The 17,214-nt window shown below is 40.8% G+C and overlaps 1 protein-coding gene across 2 annotated transcripts in view; it reads right to left on the bottom strand.

The window, feature by feature from the left end:
• Positions 1 to 7,867: 7,867 nt before the first annotated feature.
• The window catches only part of arid3c (AT rich interactive domain 3C (BRIGHT-like)), a 66,428-nt gene continuing 57,081 nt past the window's right edge, over positions 7,868 to 17,214 (bottom strand). For both annotated transcript variants that reach the window (XM_062543228.1, XM_062543229.1), the window contains 4 exons: positions 16,559 to 16,797; positions 14,649 to 14,969; positions 12,735 to 12,824; positions 7,868 to 11,973 (listed from right to left, as the gene is read on the bottom strand). In XM_062543228.1, the coding sequence (XP_062399212.1) occupies positions 11,804 to 11,973; positions 12,735 to 12,824; positions 14,649 to 14,969; positions 16,559 to 16,797 (820 nt within the window). In that variant the 3' untranslated portion in view covers positions 7,868 to 11,803. The remainder of the gene's footprint in view (positions 11,974 to 12,734; positions 12,825 to 14,648; positions 14,970 to 16,558; positions 16,798 to 17,214) is intronic.

Raw genomic sequence — 17,214 nt, 5'->3', positions numbered from 1 at the left:
TGGCCTGGTGATTCTCCACACTTCAGCAGGTCAATGAATATATCTGCCCACTAGAGGCCTCCAGTGTACACGTAACCACACACCATATAACCTTTGATTATTTGTTTTTAGCCTGAACACCAACACCAACACCTACACATACACTCATTTACTCATTTGTGCACACACAGAGAGAGAGAGAGGGAGAGAGAGAGGGGGAGAGAGAGAGAGAGAGAGAGAGAGAGAGAGAAGGTCTACAAGAAGATCATGCGTCCTTATATGTCCTCACTAGAGATTTTTTACCCTGGTTAACCTTAGCAACAGATTATTGGCAAATCCTGTCAGAAGTAAGATCCCAATTAGTGCATGAAATCAAGGCTGCCACCCCTCCTTCCATCAAGAAGGTGAAGGGAGAACGCTGTAGACTGGACAATGAGGCTTGTTAGGCCTCCGTTAGATGCTGCCCCTGAGAGGGGTATCAGCATCAACAACATTGTTGTTCCACTTGCAGACGAGAAAATCGAAACATGGTGGGGAAAGTCATGTGTTGGAAAAGATAACTTGGTTCATTGTGTTAAAAGTCTTTAAAAGTGAGTAAAATTTACTTTTACTTTTCACGTTTTCATATCATATAGTATTAGCAATTTTTGGAACAGGTTCACGTGAGTTCATGGTCAATAATTAAATAATAATAATAATAATAATAATAATAATAATAATAATAATAATAAACAGAAAGATGGAGTGGCCTAACATAGATAGATGATTCCATATATTGTCTCAATTAATTGTTCCAGTTGAATCTCCCTGACTTTGTGAGATGGACCACTTGTCTTTTATCAAGACCTATTTTCTTTTGAATTCTTGCTAGTTCTACAGTGACACTGTAATCCCAAGATTAGTACTAAGATGTACCCCATGTTTGCCATGACAGGCAGATGTACAAAGGAGGCTAATCTGACTTGAGGATTTAATGCATTTCAATAAGATGGATAAGTGGCATGTGTTCTTCTTCACCCCCCTTTCATTGCTAGGGTCAACCCCATTCCTTAAAGTTTGTTGTGATTCTAGTGTTTTATTTTATTTTACTAGGCTACTTTATTGCAATATGTTGTCCACGTATACAGCACAAACTTCACATACATTCCCTGCTACATTGATTTTTTTGTTGTTATTAAATAAAAGGCAACAGATAAGAGACAGAAAGAGAAAGAAAATGAGAAGGCGAGAAAAACTATAGATAGTGATTCTAGTGTTTATCACATATGAAGGAGTCCTTCATACCAATGCTGTGACAAATACAGACCTGCATTAATCATGTTTTTAAAATGCTTTGAAGTTATAAATGATCAAAGGACTGTCCTCAGTAAAATGTATGTCCTCAATCATGAGTCCCTAAGATATTATCATCAAATGAAAACAGAGATAATCACTTGCATAATCAGGGTAACAGAATGCGGTCTCTGGCTTCATGACACTAGAACCACAGGAACACCTTGGCATTATGTCACTAAATATCCTCATGTTGAGAGTGTGTACAAATCATTTTATATGTGCTGTTGTGGTCATGGTATGATTTTACATGTTTTTATTACAGTATGTTTTCATGAAATAGATGCTCTACTAAAAATGGTCAGGTCAATGTCATTGCTATTATATATGTTTTCTGAAGGTGCTTGTGTATGTGTGCATGTGTGTGTGTGTGTGTGTGTGTGTGTGTGTGTGTGTGTGTGTGTGTGTGTGTGTGTGTGTGTGTGTGTCTGTGTCTGTGTATGTGTCGGTGTGTTTGCGTTTGCATGCACATGCATGTGTGTGTTCATTGTCATATTATGGAAGCTAACAGAAGATTAACTTCAAATGATCATTGGCCATGATAGTGTAAACCCCTCAGCACCTCATTTACATCTCCACAGCAGGCTATGACTTAAACCTTCTCATCTCTCATTTGTGTGGAGCGTAGTACCATCAGAGCAGGGGGCTCTGATGAAATAACCTGTCATCTGCTCACCCCATAAGCCCTATTGTGCAGTGCCACCGCTGCCTGCGACCATGAAAACAGTGGGGGCGGGTGATGGGGAGTTGTCCATTTGTAAGGCAAAACAAGGACACAGTGCATGAGGGGTTAGCAATTCCACAGCTGTGTTTGTTGGGACGTCAGCATGTTAGTATAGTAGTGACGTCTTCATCGCATGGCTTTTGAGCTGTCTTTGTGAGTTTGGCTGAATTTGCATTCTAAATGTTTCATATCAAGCATACAGAGGCAGGTGTGCTGGAGATTTTTAGTTCTTTTGTTTCCATGACGAGAAGCAGGTGGCAAAAAAAAAAGTTTGCCATTCAAGCGTAGGTGAGAGAGACAATGGGATAAGGCATGTTGGTATAAGTACTATGAGTGTTCAGTGTGTGCCCCTTTGACTGGTGTTCAGTGAGAGATGGCCTTTCATGTATTTAGTATCGATAAAATTGCAGTTGTGTTGTTTTGATTGAGTAAAAATAAATCAAGTAACAATAACCCAAATACAGTTCCACTGAAGTTATACCAACAAACACGATTTATGCAAATTCATTAAAATGGAGGATAAAGTGTTTTGGAACCAAACCCTTCAGATGTTTCATAACTGACATAGCCTAAATTAAACAAGCATGTTAGATATGCCATGAATGCACCTTACACTTTGTTTGTGTGAGATACTCCATGTAGCTATAGGCTTAGGTTGAACTATATAGCCAAACCATAAAGCAAAATATGTTGTTTGTCCAGCACACCTGCTTAGGCCAGACTAAACTGAATCTGTTTTCCTGAAAGACTGAAGCTGCACTGGAGGCTTGCTGTCACAATGCCTCAACATTGATCAACAAATGATTTGTTGAAATTGATTGCATATCTGGTTGCTATGGTACTTGCATCCATGGCAACCACAGGCAACTATGGTAATGCATTTTATTATGATTATGGGAGTGGAGACAGTGGTCTGTGCATCCCCTTAGCCAATAGGCATTAAGGGTTATTAAGCTTGAACAAAAAGGTTATCAGCTTCCCGTACTTCGATTTACAACCCCTATTGTTGATTTAATAACCTTGGATCAAATAAATCAACACAAAAAGCCTTGCAATTATACAGTGATAATAACATGCCACGCACAGTAGCATGGAAAGTGATGGAATGGAGCTACAGTATCTTTTGAGACTGGCAATAAAGAAATGATAAACTAAATTAAACTAACCAAGCTAAATATTTGACACTTTAAACACTTGCCGCATAAGTGGTACCCTTTGTTAGCGGTGCCTGCATGTGAACACTGGAAAGTGGAGATTACTTTGGTGTCATTTGCACCTTGCTGAACTCGTTCAACAACAAATGTCCAAAATCTGACAACTGAAACAGACAAGCATTTATTCATGAACTATCAAACAAGCACACAAACAAACAGACAAACTAACTAACAGCCAAAAGCTTTGTCCTGACTGGTGAAGCTATTTATCTTGATCAACTAATGGAATATAATTCAAAAATTGCCTTCTGTGTCTTTGCCTATACTGTAAATCATTATTGTCCATTTCCGAAGACAGGTCATGGACTACGACCTAGATTACAGCCTGAAGAAAATAATCCCATCACAATGCATTAGCCTCTTACTGACTCCTTGTTATTAACAGGAATTCTGCTCCCCCTTCCACGCGCACCACCAGTGTCAAGGAGATAAGTAGACGGAGCACATTTCATCAATGCTTGTTAGTGCGTCGTCAGTCAGTTCTCCACTGTCAAGAGAGATATACGTTAACCGAAGTACAGTGTTCAATGCTTTTGTTTTCTCAGGAGTGTTAAATGCCTTTAAAAAAAAGAGAAGCCTTTCCTCTGCATATCTGTTGCTCTCATGTGTGATATCAAGTTGTAGGCCTAGGTGTCGTGTTGATTGTTGGGTTTAAGTATTCCGCTGTATCAAATGACCCAGGAATGATGATTTTGCACCCCCACCCCCCCCTCCCCGCACCCCCAGCCCCACCCTGCCGAGCCTGAGCTAAATTGTGCATTGACTTTAAGCAAGGAATTCCATGTATGGAACATGATGGATGGCGTTCTCATGTGGCCTTTGAAGTGCTCTTGCCTTTGTGTCTCATCAGAGCAGGACCAGTAAATTTCTCCACAGGCTCTGCCCATCGCCAGAGGCCAGCTCAACGGCAGATAAAAGAAATGTGATCCACAGGAACAGAAGTGCACTACTATAATATCCCCAGTGATTTCTCTAACAAACAATTACGTTTCACTAATACAATGTGTGTGTACATCAACGGAAAGGGTTGTATTGTGTAACAGCAGCACAGTATATGATGCTATAAGAGACAACAGGAGGTCAACACAGCTTTGTTTTTAGCCATGAAGTGTTTTAGACACTGCAACATGAGAGTGTATTGATAGGACGTTTCAGTGCCGAATCAGGTAACAATCAAACTGTGATCATGTTCGTTGGAGCCAATTGAAAAAACAGTTGAATGACTCTTATGTAAGAGGAGTCCCAAATATTCACCTTCTAAGGAAGCAGCAGTTTGTTTGTTTATTGGGTGGGTTTAAGCAGTTGGTGTAACCCCTTATACAGTATATTTGTAAGAATTACTTTCAATAACAATAATAATAATAATAATAAAAGAAACAATATAAATAAATCTATGTTGTATTTATTGTATGTTACACATACAGCACAATAAATTGTAATAACATAGAATAAAAAAATGTCTTCAATTTCTACATATTGTCCAGCAGTTAGGCTACTTTACTCTCTGCTAATGCAGCCTTCTGACATTGGAAAAAGTGCAGTCTTTATACATGTTTGTTCTGGTTCTTCCTTTGACATCCATCCTGATTGGTACTGTGGTCTCTTGCAATTGGCCTTCAACCTCAGACATCCAGTGTATGTCTGCACCACAATCAAACAACAAAATGTTTGTTCTTAAAACTTCTGGCCATACAGTCATAGTTTTTTTTTTTAATTGTTTTTAACTACAGCACATGTGTTGTGGAATGGGTGACCCCCAGGTAACCACATTATGTGAAACCACAGTGCCCGATTTTGACTGGGTGAAAAAAGGGGCCAAATTAATTGGAGTGACAGGAGTGGGTTTAGAGCGATATGCTGAAGTTGCTAATTGGTATCGATGCAACACGATCCAGTCTTTCAGATCAGCAAAGCTAATCACCCATGACAGCTATGAGGTGATCTTTGTGTAGAATCTCGCTGGCGGGGTGAAAGTTCAGCATCAAATCAATGGCCACTAAAAAAGCAGGCCAGAGTGACAGCATCTTTGTTTGTGTTACTGTTATGGATGGGTCATCGATTGGGAATACGGTTCTGAGCAGGGGAACTGCTGATGTCCTCTCACTCCAGGAATACCTTGATTCATGTCATCCAGTCGTTTGATGATAACAGGACCTTTTTTGTAACACATTGACAGGTTGACTAACAGATGTGTTTCACATCTGTGCAAAAGAATGTAGAGTTTGAAAAAAATGACCATGGTATTATCAATTATATGTTATTCCATAAGCAACTACAGCACTTGATCTAAATCCTCATAGAAACTGACCTGAAATTGTACATAGTTTTACTATTGGCATCACTGGGAAAGCAAGTAATATTCCAGCAGTCACAGATATTGAAACCCTGAGTCATAAATGAGTTAAAAGAGCTTGTTTCAGCTCAGGCTGAATCACTGGAATCAAATTACAGTCTTTACATGTAAATATTTAATTGGATTAGGGGCAGGGAGATGAGGAGGGTAGTAAGTCATCAGTAGTAATCTTACGGGTTTGGTCACATGACTAATGTAAAGTAATGAGCGGCTATATTGGGCACGACACAGTTCCAGTGTGAGAGCTTCACCCACTACAAGGGGTCATGTGTAACTAAGACGTCACAGACTGCGGGCGCCACTCAAGATGGGTTATTTTCTCTGAGAGGATATGTTGCTACTACTACTTTTTACATATGCATTTAGTCATTTGAAAAAAAAAAAAAGATGACGATGAAGTGATCTGTTAATTGATGGCACCATGGTTTTACAAGGCTGTGGGAGGGAAGCCTCCGTAGAGTTGCTCTGTCCGTCCGAGTGGTTGTTTAATCACGCTCCCTGACCACTGCAGTCGGAAGTATCTCTCTTGGTAGCCAGCTGCCACTGGCCCAGTGAATAAACATGAGTGTGCTGAAGGTGACATGCTGAAGAATGAGTCTGAGGAGTGAGGAAGACATCTGCACGGAGAGAAGCCCCCCCCCCCCCAACACACACACACACACACACACCACCACCATTTCCTCAAATCAGATTGATGGTTCACCTTACTTTATAGTGGCTCCATTGATTGCGAGGGTTGGCTGTCAGTGGTGCATAAAATTAACACAGTGTTATAGGGAATAGATTTCTGTCAACCTCTGACAAGATAACCCATTATTGGACGGCGCTGCTAATTTGTTTTTGTTTATTCAGAAGTGTAATGTAACACTGGCCAGGCCCAATAATAACTCTATTACCTGCAAATCCCTGCAAGACCATTGAAAGCCACTAATCTTGCCTGGTCCTAATTACATCAGGTTCTCAGCCCTTAATTAACCAATCTTTACTCCATTTTAGCTGCTTAATGCAGCACACACCCTGGCATCATTAGTTTAATTGCCTGCTTTTGCAGAGTCGGACTTTGACCTTTGTACTGCAAAGTCGTCAACTATGTGTGGTTGTGTGTGTGTGTGTCTTAAACTAATTGCTGATTTCCCTTAATGTTGTGCACCTGTGTGTAGGTTTTTGGCCATTGGCTGTTTTCCGTGTAAAACAAATAAATATTAATGACATAAGATCAGGATGGGTTTTCAGCAGTACAGTCACATAGAGTGTGTTTAAGTGACGCACAAGATTATGTAGCTGGGTCTTTAATCCAACAGGAAATGCTGACTAGAAAATCTTGAATTTTGCATAAAATCTAGGATCAGAAATGTAGTCACTGCAAGGGGTGGATTAAGTCAATGATGCCAGCTGTAATGAACTAAGGTTGAGGGTATAGCTTATTTGCATTAAGGCACATTTTAAGGTTTTAAACCATTGTTCCCAACTTGATTTGGAGGGATCCCGTTTTAATTGAATGTGTACAGACTTGCATTTCAAGTTTCTGTGAATACACTTAAAATATGCAAAGGCCTGAGGCATACTGTTAGATATTCCTGCAGTAAATAAGTAAACACATATACAAAATCTGTACATGAATGTCCCAATGATGCATTTTGTGTGAGCAAGATATAAGCAACCAGTATATTTAGTTTATTTTATGTTTTGAATGGACTATCTAATTGTTTGAATAGATTTATGAAGAACACTATAGAGTTTGAGGCGGGAAAAATCTGCCCAATCCATCCAAATCTCTTGAAAGCCATATTGATTATTGATGTCCATTGTTTCAATCATAATTTAAGTCAATGTGTCTATATCTACTCAATAAATGTGGCAGTGGAAAAGTACAATGTCTCCACGGAAATGTATTTATTTCAAATCAACATAAAGAGGAGAAGCTGCCTCTGTCGTAATGGTTGATCTGACATCCTGTCCATGAACAATGGTGAAATGTCTAGCCATTGTCTGGTTTAGTGCAATTATTTCGAGGCAATAAAACGCTTCCTGTGTCTGTGTCCCAATTTAATTGTGGTTTCCTTTCAGGACCTTTATGGCATTCTTCTCAGTCTTGCTTCAGCCATCGCACTTTATCTGCCCGGCAAAAGGGCCAATGAAGAAGTTATGCAAGGGTTTTGTAACAAAGTCTGTTGGTACCACCAAAGAGGAAATCAAGAGGAAAGTGTGTGATCAACTGCACATAGTCTGAGTGCTGAGAGCTGAGAAATGACAAAAAGACTTCAATTTAAAGCAGTAATTTATTTCTAAATATGCTACGAGTCAATGGCAAAACGAAGAAAAAAATCTCTTTCACCTGTTTTTTTGTATGTTTTTAACCCCTGAGCACCACAATCCAGCTTTCCCATAATACACTGGATTTATCCAAAGTGAACAAAAGGAAACAAAAGAAATGTTTAAGCTTCATACACTGCGAAAAAGCCTTAATAAGTTCTACAATCTAATAGCATAGCACAGCTAAAAAAAAAAAGAAAATAAACAAAGTAAACAACATGTTATTTCAGTAAGTACATAACTGAGTCTTTCTCTTCAGTGAATCCTATTTTCAACACATTTCTTTCTTTTCTGACAGTCATCTTATGTCAATAGTAAGCCAGTAAGAGTAAGGATTTTTTTTTTTTAAAGTTTGTCTTTGGTTAACAGAAATTTCAGCAATTTCTTTGTACATGTTTCACAGTCAACGAACAACCTATGACTGGCGAAACACATATCAACCTCTGGTATGTCAATGCGAGAGCAAGGAGGGGAACAACAGTCGTGAGAGAGACCAGACTGTGCCAGTGTTAATGAAAAAGAAACACATTTCTGATATGTCAACTACAATGATTGTGAGCCATAAAAAAAATGACATTTGTGCATCCATACGGCCCTGTATCCAGAATGAATGTTTGTTATGTGATTTACCTTTACAATCTAAATTTTTGCAACTGATTCCTGCCTCAGCAATTCTTTTGAACTGTGTGATTGTTTCATAATGGGTAACAGAGTTAAGGTAAGGTAAGGGTCAATTTATTTATATAGAGAGTTTTCCAGCACAATGGCTAATCAGTTAAGAAAAAGACATTCTTAAGAGTAATGACTATCTATCCATTACACATTTTTGCGAATGCTAGAATGTCTCACCGATCTTACAAAAGCACTGTGTGGAGGACATCATGTGGAAATAGACCTAAACGTACAATACAAAATCTTTGGTATAGGAAACAGCAGAGTGTATTGTGAAGAGGCATGTTTTGGATGGGATTTTTGCTGGGCTTATCATTCCCAAAACCTCCTGGAGAAAAACTGAACGTAGAAGTTCCGACTCTTATCATCATATATTATAAAACATCTGCTCTGTAATGTGTAATTTCAAAGTCTTTCAACAAGTAAACACTGGAATCGACAGAGTATCAGAGATTTACCAACCATACACACATCAGTAACATACAGACACGCCTGAAAACACTGTACGCTCCAGTGGTGACTGCCTGTTGGGACAGGGATGGTATGGGTATCGTGTATAACATTACTTCAAACTGTACATTTATCAATCAAATGTGCGATACACTCACCTAACTGGATATCAACATTAAACAGCAATGAACAGATAGCCATGTACAAGAAATATAATCCTTCTGGCATTTCTCCCAAACAATATATAATGCCATTTTCAAAAAAGAAAAGTGAGGAAGCAATGTACACATGAATACATTGCCTCGTGCCCTGTGTGGTCCACCAACTTCTTTTTTTTCATCTCAGTACATATGTTCAAGCAAATAATCTTTGTATGGGCCAAAAGGCTATACTTAAAAACTGGCGATTATGGTCATGTTTGTTGGCACAGTCTAGAACAAATGAGGTAGATGTCTGTTAATAAAATATTCCCTTCTTGGTATAACAATACAAAATATGAGAAAAAAAATCCAGTGATCTGTTGAAACAAAAATATTGATTTTTCTTTCAAGTGGCTTCACAATAAAAAGAATAGAAGTGAAATATGAGGTATATTTGTATTCATATCTATTATGTATGTACAGGTTTGTGAGGTATCTGGCTGTATTTCAAAGGACTTAAAAAGGGCCAAAAGCAAAGTGGTGTAGCTGAATGCATTGTTACAGCCCCAAGATAAAACATGAAATAAAAAAAGAGCAAAATAAATAAAATTTGAAATCATATGCTTAATAGACTTTTAAAAAAAGATTAACACACAGAATATAATCAAACAGTTTCCCATTTCCCTTAACAACAGAGAACGTATTTCTGAAGCAATGGTAAGAGTGAGAAAAATAAAACTTTGGAGAGAAATATATATATATATATATGTGGAGATAGAGAGAGACTGTAGAGAGAGACTGTAGAGGAGTGAGATGCATAGAAAAAGAGAGATTGAGAAAGAGAGATAGAGATATAAGTCAAATGCAAGTGCATTATTTTTAAACAAAAAATGAAAACGGGATTCTATTCACAATAAAGCCAATAGCTACTTCTTCAGCAATCCTCAAATCCAAAATGATGATTCCCCCCCATCTTGCTTTCTGTACCTCCCAGGAATCCTATATCTAGTTAATTTCATGAGAAATGTACTGAAGTGCTCAATCATTTCATTTAACCATAGGGGTGTCCATGGCCATCATATATATATATATATATATAAAACATGACCTTTTTGGCATGACTTTACTCTCAGGCTCTCAAAACCAGAAGAGCCAATGTTATTTTGTTTTTGTTTTGCATGTGGCTAAATGGATTCAGAGAACCATGGTACAGTACACCCAGCGGGAAACAACAGAAGCTCAACGACAAATCATTTAGGTGGAGGTGGAAAGTCACTTTTGTAATAAAAAGTCTACATTGATGGAAAGAGCCATCTCCATGAAGCCAAGATGAAGAAAAAAAAATCTTGGCGTGTACATTGTTGCAAGCTCTGACCACAATCCATCATGAAGCAATGTTGCTGGCTTCCTATATTTAAGTTGCCACAACCTTTACATTACAATAAAACATTTAAAAAAAGACTTGCATGTATTAAATACCAGTGTGATCCACTGATTGTCCCACTGAACACGTGGACATGACATTTGATTGATTTGGACATGTTCACCACGGCAGAGTGTACATCACTTAGATATTTTCCTTTACAAAGAAAAGAAAACAAGCATTGATAAGTACATCTCCCTGACTGCTAAAAAGGTTGTCCCTCCCTCGTTTCAGTGGGATGTGCTTTGCCTACATCTACAATTATTATTATTATCATTCTTTTTTTTTTTCTTGAAAGTACAAAACCACTCGTTTTGTCACTCAGAACTACCGTCGACTTCTGATTCTTCAGTGGCTTGTTCTAAGTTACTGCAGTGCTTTGAGAGAAAAAAAAAACTGTGCGTTTCTACATTTATTTCAAGTCCACGACCATGCTGAGCGTGGCTACCTTGTCGATGGCATTCTAGTCTTCTTTGGTATAAGCTGCAAGTTCTGAGGGACTCAGTGATTTTGGTGCAAATGCACGTCTAACCTGTTTTAGAAATGTGAAATGAGAACGCCAAGGCTGACAGTATGAGATTCCAGAGCACAACAGAAGAATAACAAAGCCAGTAGAGAACAAGGAAATAAAAACCTCCCTCCCCAGATATTTGTCACCAGAGAATTGTGCCATTGTCATTTCCACAGTCATTGCACTGTCCCGGGTGACTGTGGCACAACCACACGATAAAGCTTCTCCCCACAGAACAGTGCGATTCTTGAGAGAGGAAACATACTCACTTCATACGTGTTATTACTGACCCAACACGCCCCCACTAAGCAATGCAGCAGCTGTTGCTCAGAGTTGAATGGAGTTGGACAATATGTATTCTCTCGGTTTCAATGTATGTACATGTATCCTTTTTTTTATTGTTAGATAGATCTTTTGATTTTTTTTTTTTTTAAATAAACATTCAATCTTGTCATTTTTGAACGATGGACTTTTTTATATAAAAGAGAAGAAAGCCACCTTCAAAAACAACAAAATAAAATTGGATAAATGCATGTTTATGATCTATCTTCTGTTCTCGGCTTTGCTCTGAGTCTTTGCGAGGGAGGAGGCAGAGGTGAGGAGAGGGGACAGGTGGGGAGCAGGACTGGGCCAGACCGGTCAGTCTGGGGCTGGGCGGTGGGGGTGGGGGTGAGGGCGGGGGTTGCTCTTGCTCAGGGGGACGCGTTGCCGTGTGCGGAGGACGAGGTGGAGGAGGCGGACGAGGACGGCTGGATGTGCGTGGACAACCCCGGGCTGGACTTTCCCTGAGCGATGTGGTGGTGGTTGCCTCGGTGACTCCCAGGGATCACGGGCATGGAGGGCTTACGGGCAAACAGGACCCCTGAGCCCAGCGAGCGAGCACACACACACACACACACACACACACACACACACACACACACACACGCACACACACACACACACACACACACGAACAGACAAAAAAAACACAATTTTGTTTAGAGTACAATAACAGTAGTGCACAGCATGCAAAAAGGATGTGGTTACATTTAGATTTATAATAATAATTACATTTAAAGTGTCCTAAATTAAATGAAAGTAGCAGCTGTGTTGATGTCTTTACAGTAATATCCAGGGGAGGCTGGAAAAATAGCTAGTTGCCAGGTTACCAGACCTGCTATTAACCTTTGGGTGGATCAACTGGATCCCCCATTGCCACGATGCCTCCAGGGGGATTTAGAGAGGTTTTAGTGCTGGCTTTCAGCCACAAGGGCCTGACCACTTCACAGTGGCTCTTTACCGGGGGAAAGTTACCAGCCAGCTTACGAGACAAAACTTCCAATTGCCGAGCCGAAGGTAATTACAGCCATCGGCTCCCAGGCACTGGCATACTGTAGCCAACGGCAAAAAAACAGCCGGCCCTTCCGTTCGGGCACGTAAGACAATAAGCCTCATCGACCTTGAAGCGCCGGGCCCAATTCTGAGATATTTAACTTTTTTAACTCCATTGGGCGGCCACTTCATTACCATGGATTTTATAGCAAAGACATCAAATTGCGTGGAGGACTAAGCGCAGGGGTGCTGCTATAACTTATTGAATTTCCTTCCTCCAATTACATCAGCAAACGGCCCTCTATTTACCTGTGTAGACAACTCCATTTATTTCTATTGACATGTTGATGCTGCTAATGCCGTTGGTAGACAGGTTCAATGCGGTCTCTTGTCTATCATCTGTCAGGAGAGAAGCCAGAGAGCGAGAGAGAGAAAAACTCAATATGAGCATTTATAAAAGGAACACAAGAAGCAAGGAGGAGCGCGCCACAGAATATTGGTGATAACTCAAGAGTGACAGGATAAGGAGCAGTTTATTAAAGAGTTTTGGAGCAAAAAGGGGAAGAGGGAAAAAAAAAACAACTGTCAAAAGATGCAGCCACCATTTGTAATCTGTTGTAAAGAGGACTGTATTTTGGCACACTGCCACTGAACATTTTTACAACATTTTACAGTTATGTTAACAAAATAATCTAACAAATGGATAGAGCAAATGACCTTTCAAGGAATTCTGAAGGAATTCAAATCGACTTAAATTGAAATAAATTGTCTATACCTTAAAAAGAAAGATTTTTTTTCCACTTTCACTATTTGGTGTGCAACCTCCCTCTAATACTATATTTCAGATATTTTCTTTTGGCAGTACCGTATGCAATTGACGTCAACCAGAGAGTTTAACGATTTTGCAGTCTCATTTTTAGACAACATTGACTGCAATCACAGCCTGCCTCGCACTGACAAATAATAGTATTTGATGTAATCTGTAAATTACAGACTAGATGCCAACCCCAAAAGCAACAGACAGCACTGTAGAATTACACTCCATTTTGGAAGATATGTAGCCGCCGAAGGCCGTTATTATGACAGATACAATACGGTCACGCAGAGGGGGAAAAAAAAGGGCCTAGTGCATACACAGTTAGCCCCCCCAGGCTCTGTTCATGGGATCTGTGATTAAGTAATGAATGACTTATTGCTTGTCTGTGGCCAGGTGCGCTGGAGCCATGACCATCTCACATGACCAATGAGTCGTGAGTCAGATGGAGGCATTTTTACTCATGATGTGTTTGAAGCGCGGCCGGCCGGGCGGGCTGTATTTCTTCATACCTTCAGCGTGGCAGGCAGGCGCGGATAATACTCCATAACTAGCCATAAATCACACCTCTAAGTAGCTAAATACTTCTCCATGAAAACTAACCCTGAGTCAATTTAAGCCTGTGGATGAAGTGTTTTAAAAAAGGATTACTTTGCTTTGAGGCTGTTTTTTGTTTTCAATTCCAAATTAAGGCACACTGTTTAAAACAGCTAATATCCTTGCAACATAAAACATTCATTTTGATTATAATTTTTTCATTTTTTTGCATAACACCATAAACACAATAAATGTATATCAAATGAAATAGATGGAAATACATAATTAATGTATCATAAATACAGTATAACACTTTTGGGGAAAAACATATATGTGTGTGTATATACGTACTGCATTAGATCAGCTTTTAGCTCCTTAACAATAATGGAATTATAGATATAATCTTAATAATGGCATTATAGATATATCCTTTTCCTTGTAGCCATAAGACAAGATGGCATGAAGGACTGGCATCTTGGACACTAATAAAAATCAATCTTTCGAGTTTCTCTGCCGTTTTTCTTTTTTTTTCTTCTTCTTTAACTTCCAGAGCTTTCAGCGATGCAGTACGACATCCACTGGGAGATTTATCGCGAATCGCAGAGCAGTGCTAATATGAAGGCTGCATAAGTGTATGTGTACTGTATGTGTGCGTGCGTGCGTGCGTGCGTGCGTGCGCGCGTGTGTGTGTGTGTGTGTGCGCATGCGTGTATGTGTGCGTGTGTGTGTGCATGTGTGTGTGTACGTGCGTGCGTGCGTGTATGCGTGTGTGTGTGTGTGTGTGTGTGTGTGCGCGTGTGTGTGTGTGTGTGTGTGTGTGTGTGTGTGTGTGTGTGTGTGTGTGTGCGTACGCGCGCCTGCGTGTCACCCACCTCTGTTGTTGAGCTTGATGTTCATGGGCAGCTGGGAGGCCATGGCGAGCAGGTTCTGCTGCAGCGCGTGCTGCATGAGGCGCTGCTGCTCCTCGGCCATCAGCATCATCTTCTTCTCCGGCGGCTCGCCCGACTCCAGCTTCTCCCGCAGCTGCTCCAGCGCCGCCGCCTGCACCGCCGCCGCCGCCTGCGCCGCCGCCGCTTGGGCCGCCGCCGCCTGGGCCTGGGCCGCCACCGCCTGCACCGCCGCCCCGTGGTGACCGGCCAGGGACATGGGGAGACCCACGCGGCTGCTCAGGCAGTTGGTGAGCATGGACTCCTCTGTGGGGGGAGACACAGGAAGACGGAGGGATGGGGGAGGGGGGGGGGGGGGGGTGAGATGGTGTGTGTGAGGTGGGGTTTTTATTGTTGAGGTGTTTATTGTTGTCTCTAGACACACGGAATGTCAGGGCATCGTAGACACAAATGATGGAACTGCTAAAAGACACAAATGTTACTTAATTTAATACGGAATAAGTATTTTAAATAGTATAAAATTGTATGAATACTGTAGTACTATAGCATGAATAGTGTGAATACTATTTTAGCATTTCTGCTAAAATGTTGTCTTTGCGTGGTTGGGGAAGAGGTGAAATTCTAATTAAAGAGATGTGCATGTGATGAGTTGCTCATAAACACACATGCACAAGTATCCTACTTTAAGACTTCTCAGCAGCGCTCTGTTCATTGTCCTCCTCTGCAAGTGCTGTTTTTAAAACTCAGCGCTACCCACGATGCATTGCTGTGTCTGGCTATTTCATCTTGCGCCGCTATCTGCATTAACAAAAGGAGACCGCGCGGCCTTGAGGGTGGTCACTCGAGGCCCAAATAAGAAGTCCGCTGCCATCAAAGAATCTGTTTTTTTTTTTGCCTCGCGGACGTATTATTTGGTAGTGAGGAGTCCCAGAGTCTTTTGTGTAGCATTCTTCTCTTAGATGTGATAAGGAAACTGGCAGGGGCGGATTTGAGGAAGTCCTGCAAGATGTTTCCTCTCGGCAGCCGTGCAGTGGTCACCATGCTGCCCACACACTTCAGTGCCATAATCGAGCAGAGAGGGGGCTGAGCTATTGGGTAACAGCGTCGTGACTCTTTCCTTTTTTTAAAATCCTGGTGCTACTTTTATCGTGTCCATAATGCAATCATAATGTAGAAGTAATGTGTAGCATTCTGACATTTCTAAAAGAAAATGGTCATGATCCTCTTTAATCTGTACTACCATACTATAAAACATGTACTTAAGTCATCCTAAAAGACAATAGCTACTTTCAGACATAGAGTCTGCATGTTCTGCGGATGTCAAGCGGTTGGGCCATGTATCCGAACAACATAACCGGACATTTGGAACTCTGAACTTAGCTGGCTCTTGCACTTCTTCCCTCGTAGTATTTCTGACAGACAATATGTAAATGAGCCCGTGTTTGAACGATGCAAAGAACATGTGAAAATTCTGTCATTATGTGTTGTTCACACATAATGGCCGGGTTTCCCAAAATTGTTAAGAAGCTCTTAAGTGCTAAGAACTTCTTAGGAGCGTTGTAAGAATGTTCTAAGAACACTCCTAAGAAGTTCTTAGGACTTAAGATTTTGGGAAACCCGGCCAATGTCCGCATGTTAGCATTACATCTGAATCTACCGAAGGGTCGCACCTCCGTTTAACAAAGATCCGCATGCACTGTGGAGGACAGTGATCAGGTCTGAACGCAGCTAGTAGCTAGTGCATTGTCCACCAAAGGGCAGACTTATGGCGGTCTTCTGAGAGAGCTAGCCTATAACGCTTCTTGTTTGGGTTTCCAAGAGATGTGATAAAAAACAGAGCAGGGCACTATAAACTCGTAGGTGGGTTGCGGTCAGCAGCAGTAGCCTCCTCTCACCTTTCTTGATGGCATGGGCGAGGTGGGCTCCGTTGGGGGTGGACATGGTGATGTGGGGCATCTGGAGTTTGGGCGAGGCCATGAGGGTGGGGGTGCCCACGGGCGAGTAGTTGAAGAGGGCCGATCCGTAGCTCTGGCGGCGGCCCTCGCGGCGGTTGCTGTCGATAGCTGCCTGGAGCTCCCCAGGGGAGCTGAGACCCCGCTTTTCACATTCGTAGGGATAGAGGTACTTCATATACCTGCGGGAAACACACACACACACACATAGAGAATGATGTACGGTCTAGACACCATACTGCACTGTACTACATTTGTATTACTTATTTGTACTGTATTAAAAATAAATAAATAAATAAAATCAAGAGGATTTTTACCCCATGTGTAAAGTCTACACTTCTCAGTTTAAACATCACTTTATGTTAATAATTAATGTTTTTCTATTACTCCACTCATACTGCTAAGAACATATGCAATAGTATTCAGAATACGCTTTTGCAATGCAGTATGCGACACGCCTAAGATTTCGTAATAACCACACAAACAAATTAATGACAGGAGAAAACAGAGAGTTGCTGCTGTCTAAAAACATACAGTCACTGGAGTCTAAAGCCTAATGCCTAAAGCCTAAAAATGCTATGAGTTCATGATGCCTGAAT

This window comes from Sardina pilchardus, chromosome 8 (assembly GCF_963854185.1).
Source record: "Sardina pilchardus chromosome 8, fSarPil1.1, whole genome shotgun sequence".
NCBI classification, from domain to species: domain Eukaryota; kingdom Metazoa; phylum Chordata; class Actinopteri; order Clupeiformes; family Clupeidae; genus Sardina; species Sardina pilchardus.
Note: the sequence above shows the minus strand (reverse complement) of the source record. Positions and strands in the feature narration are given on the sequence as shown.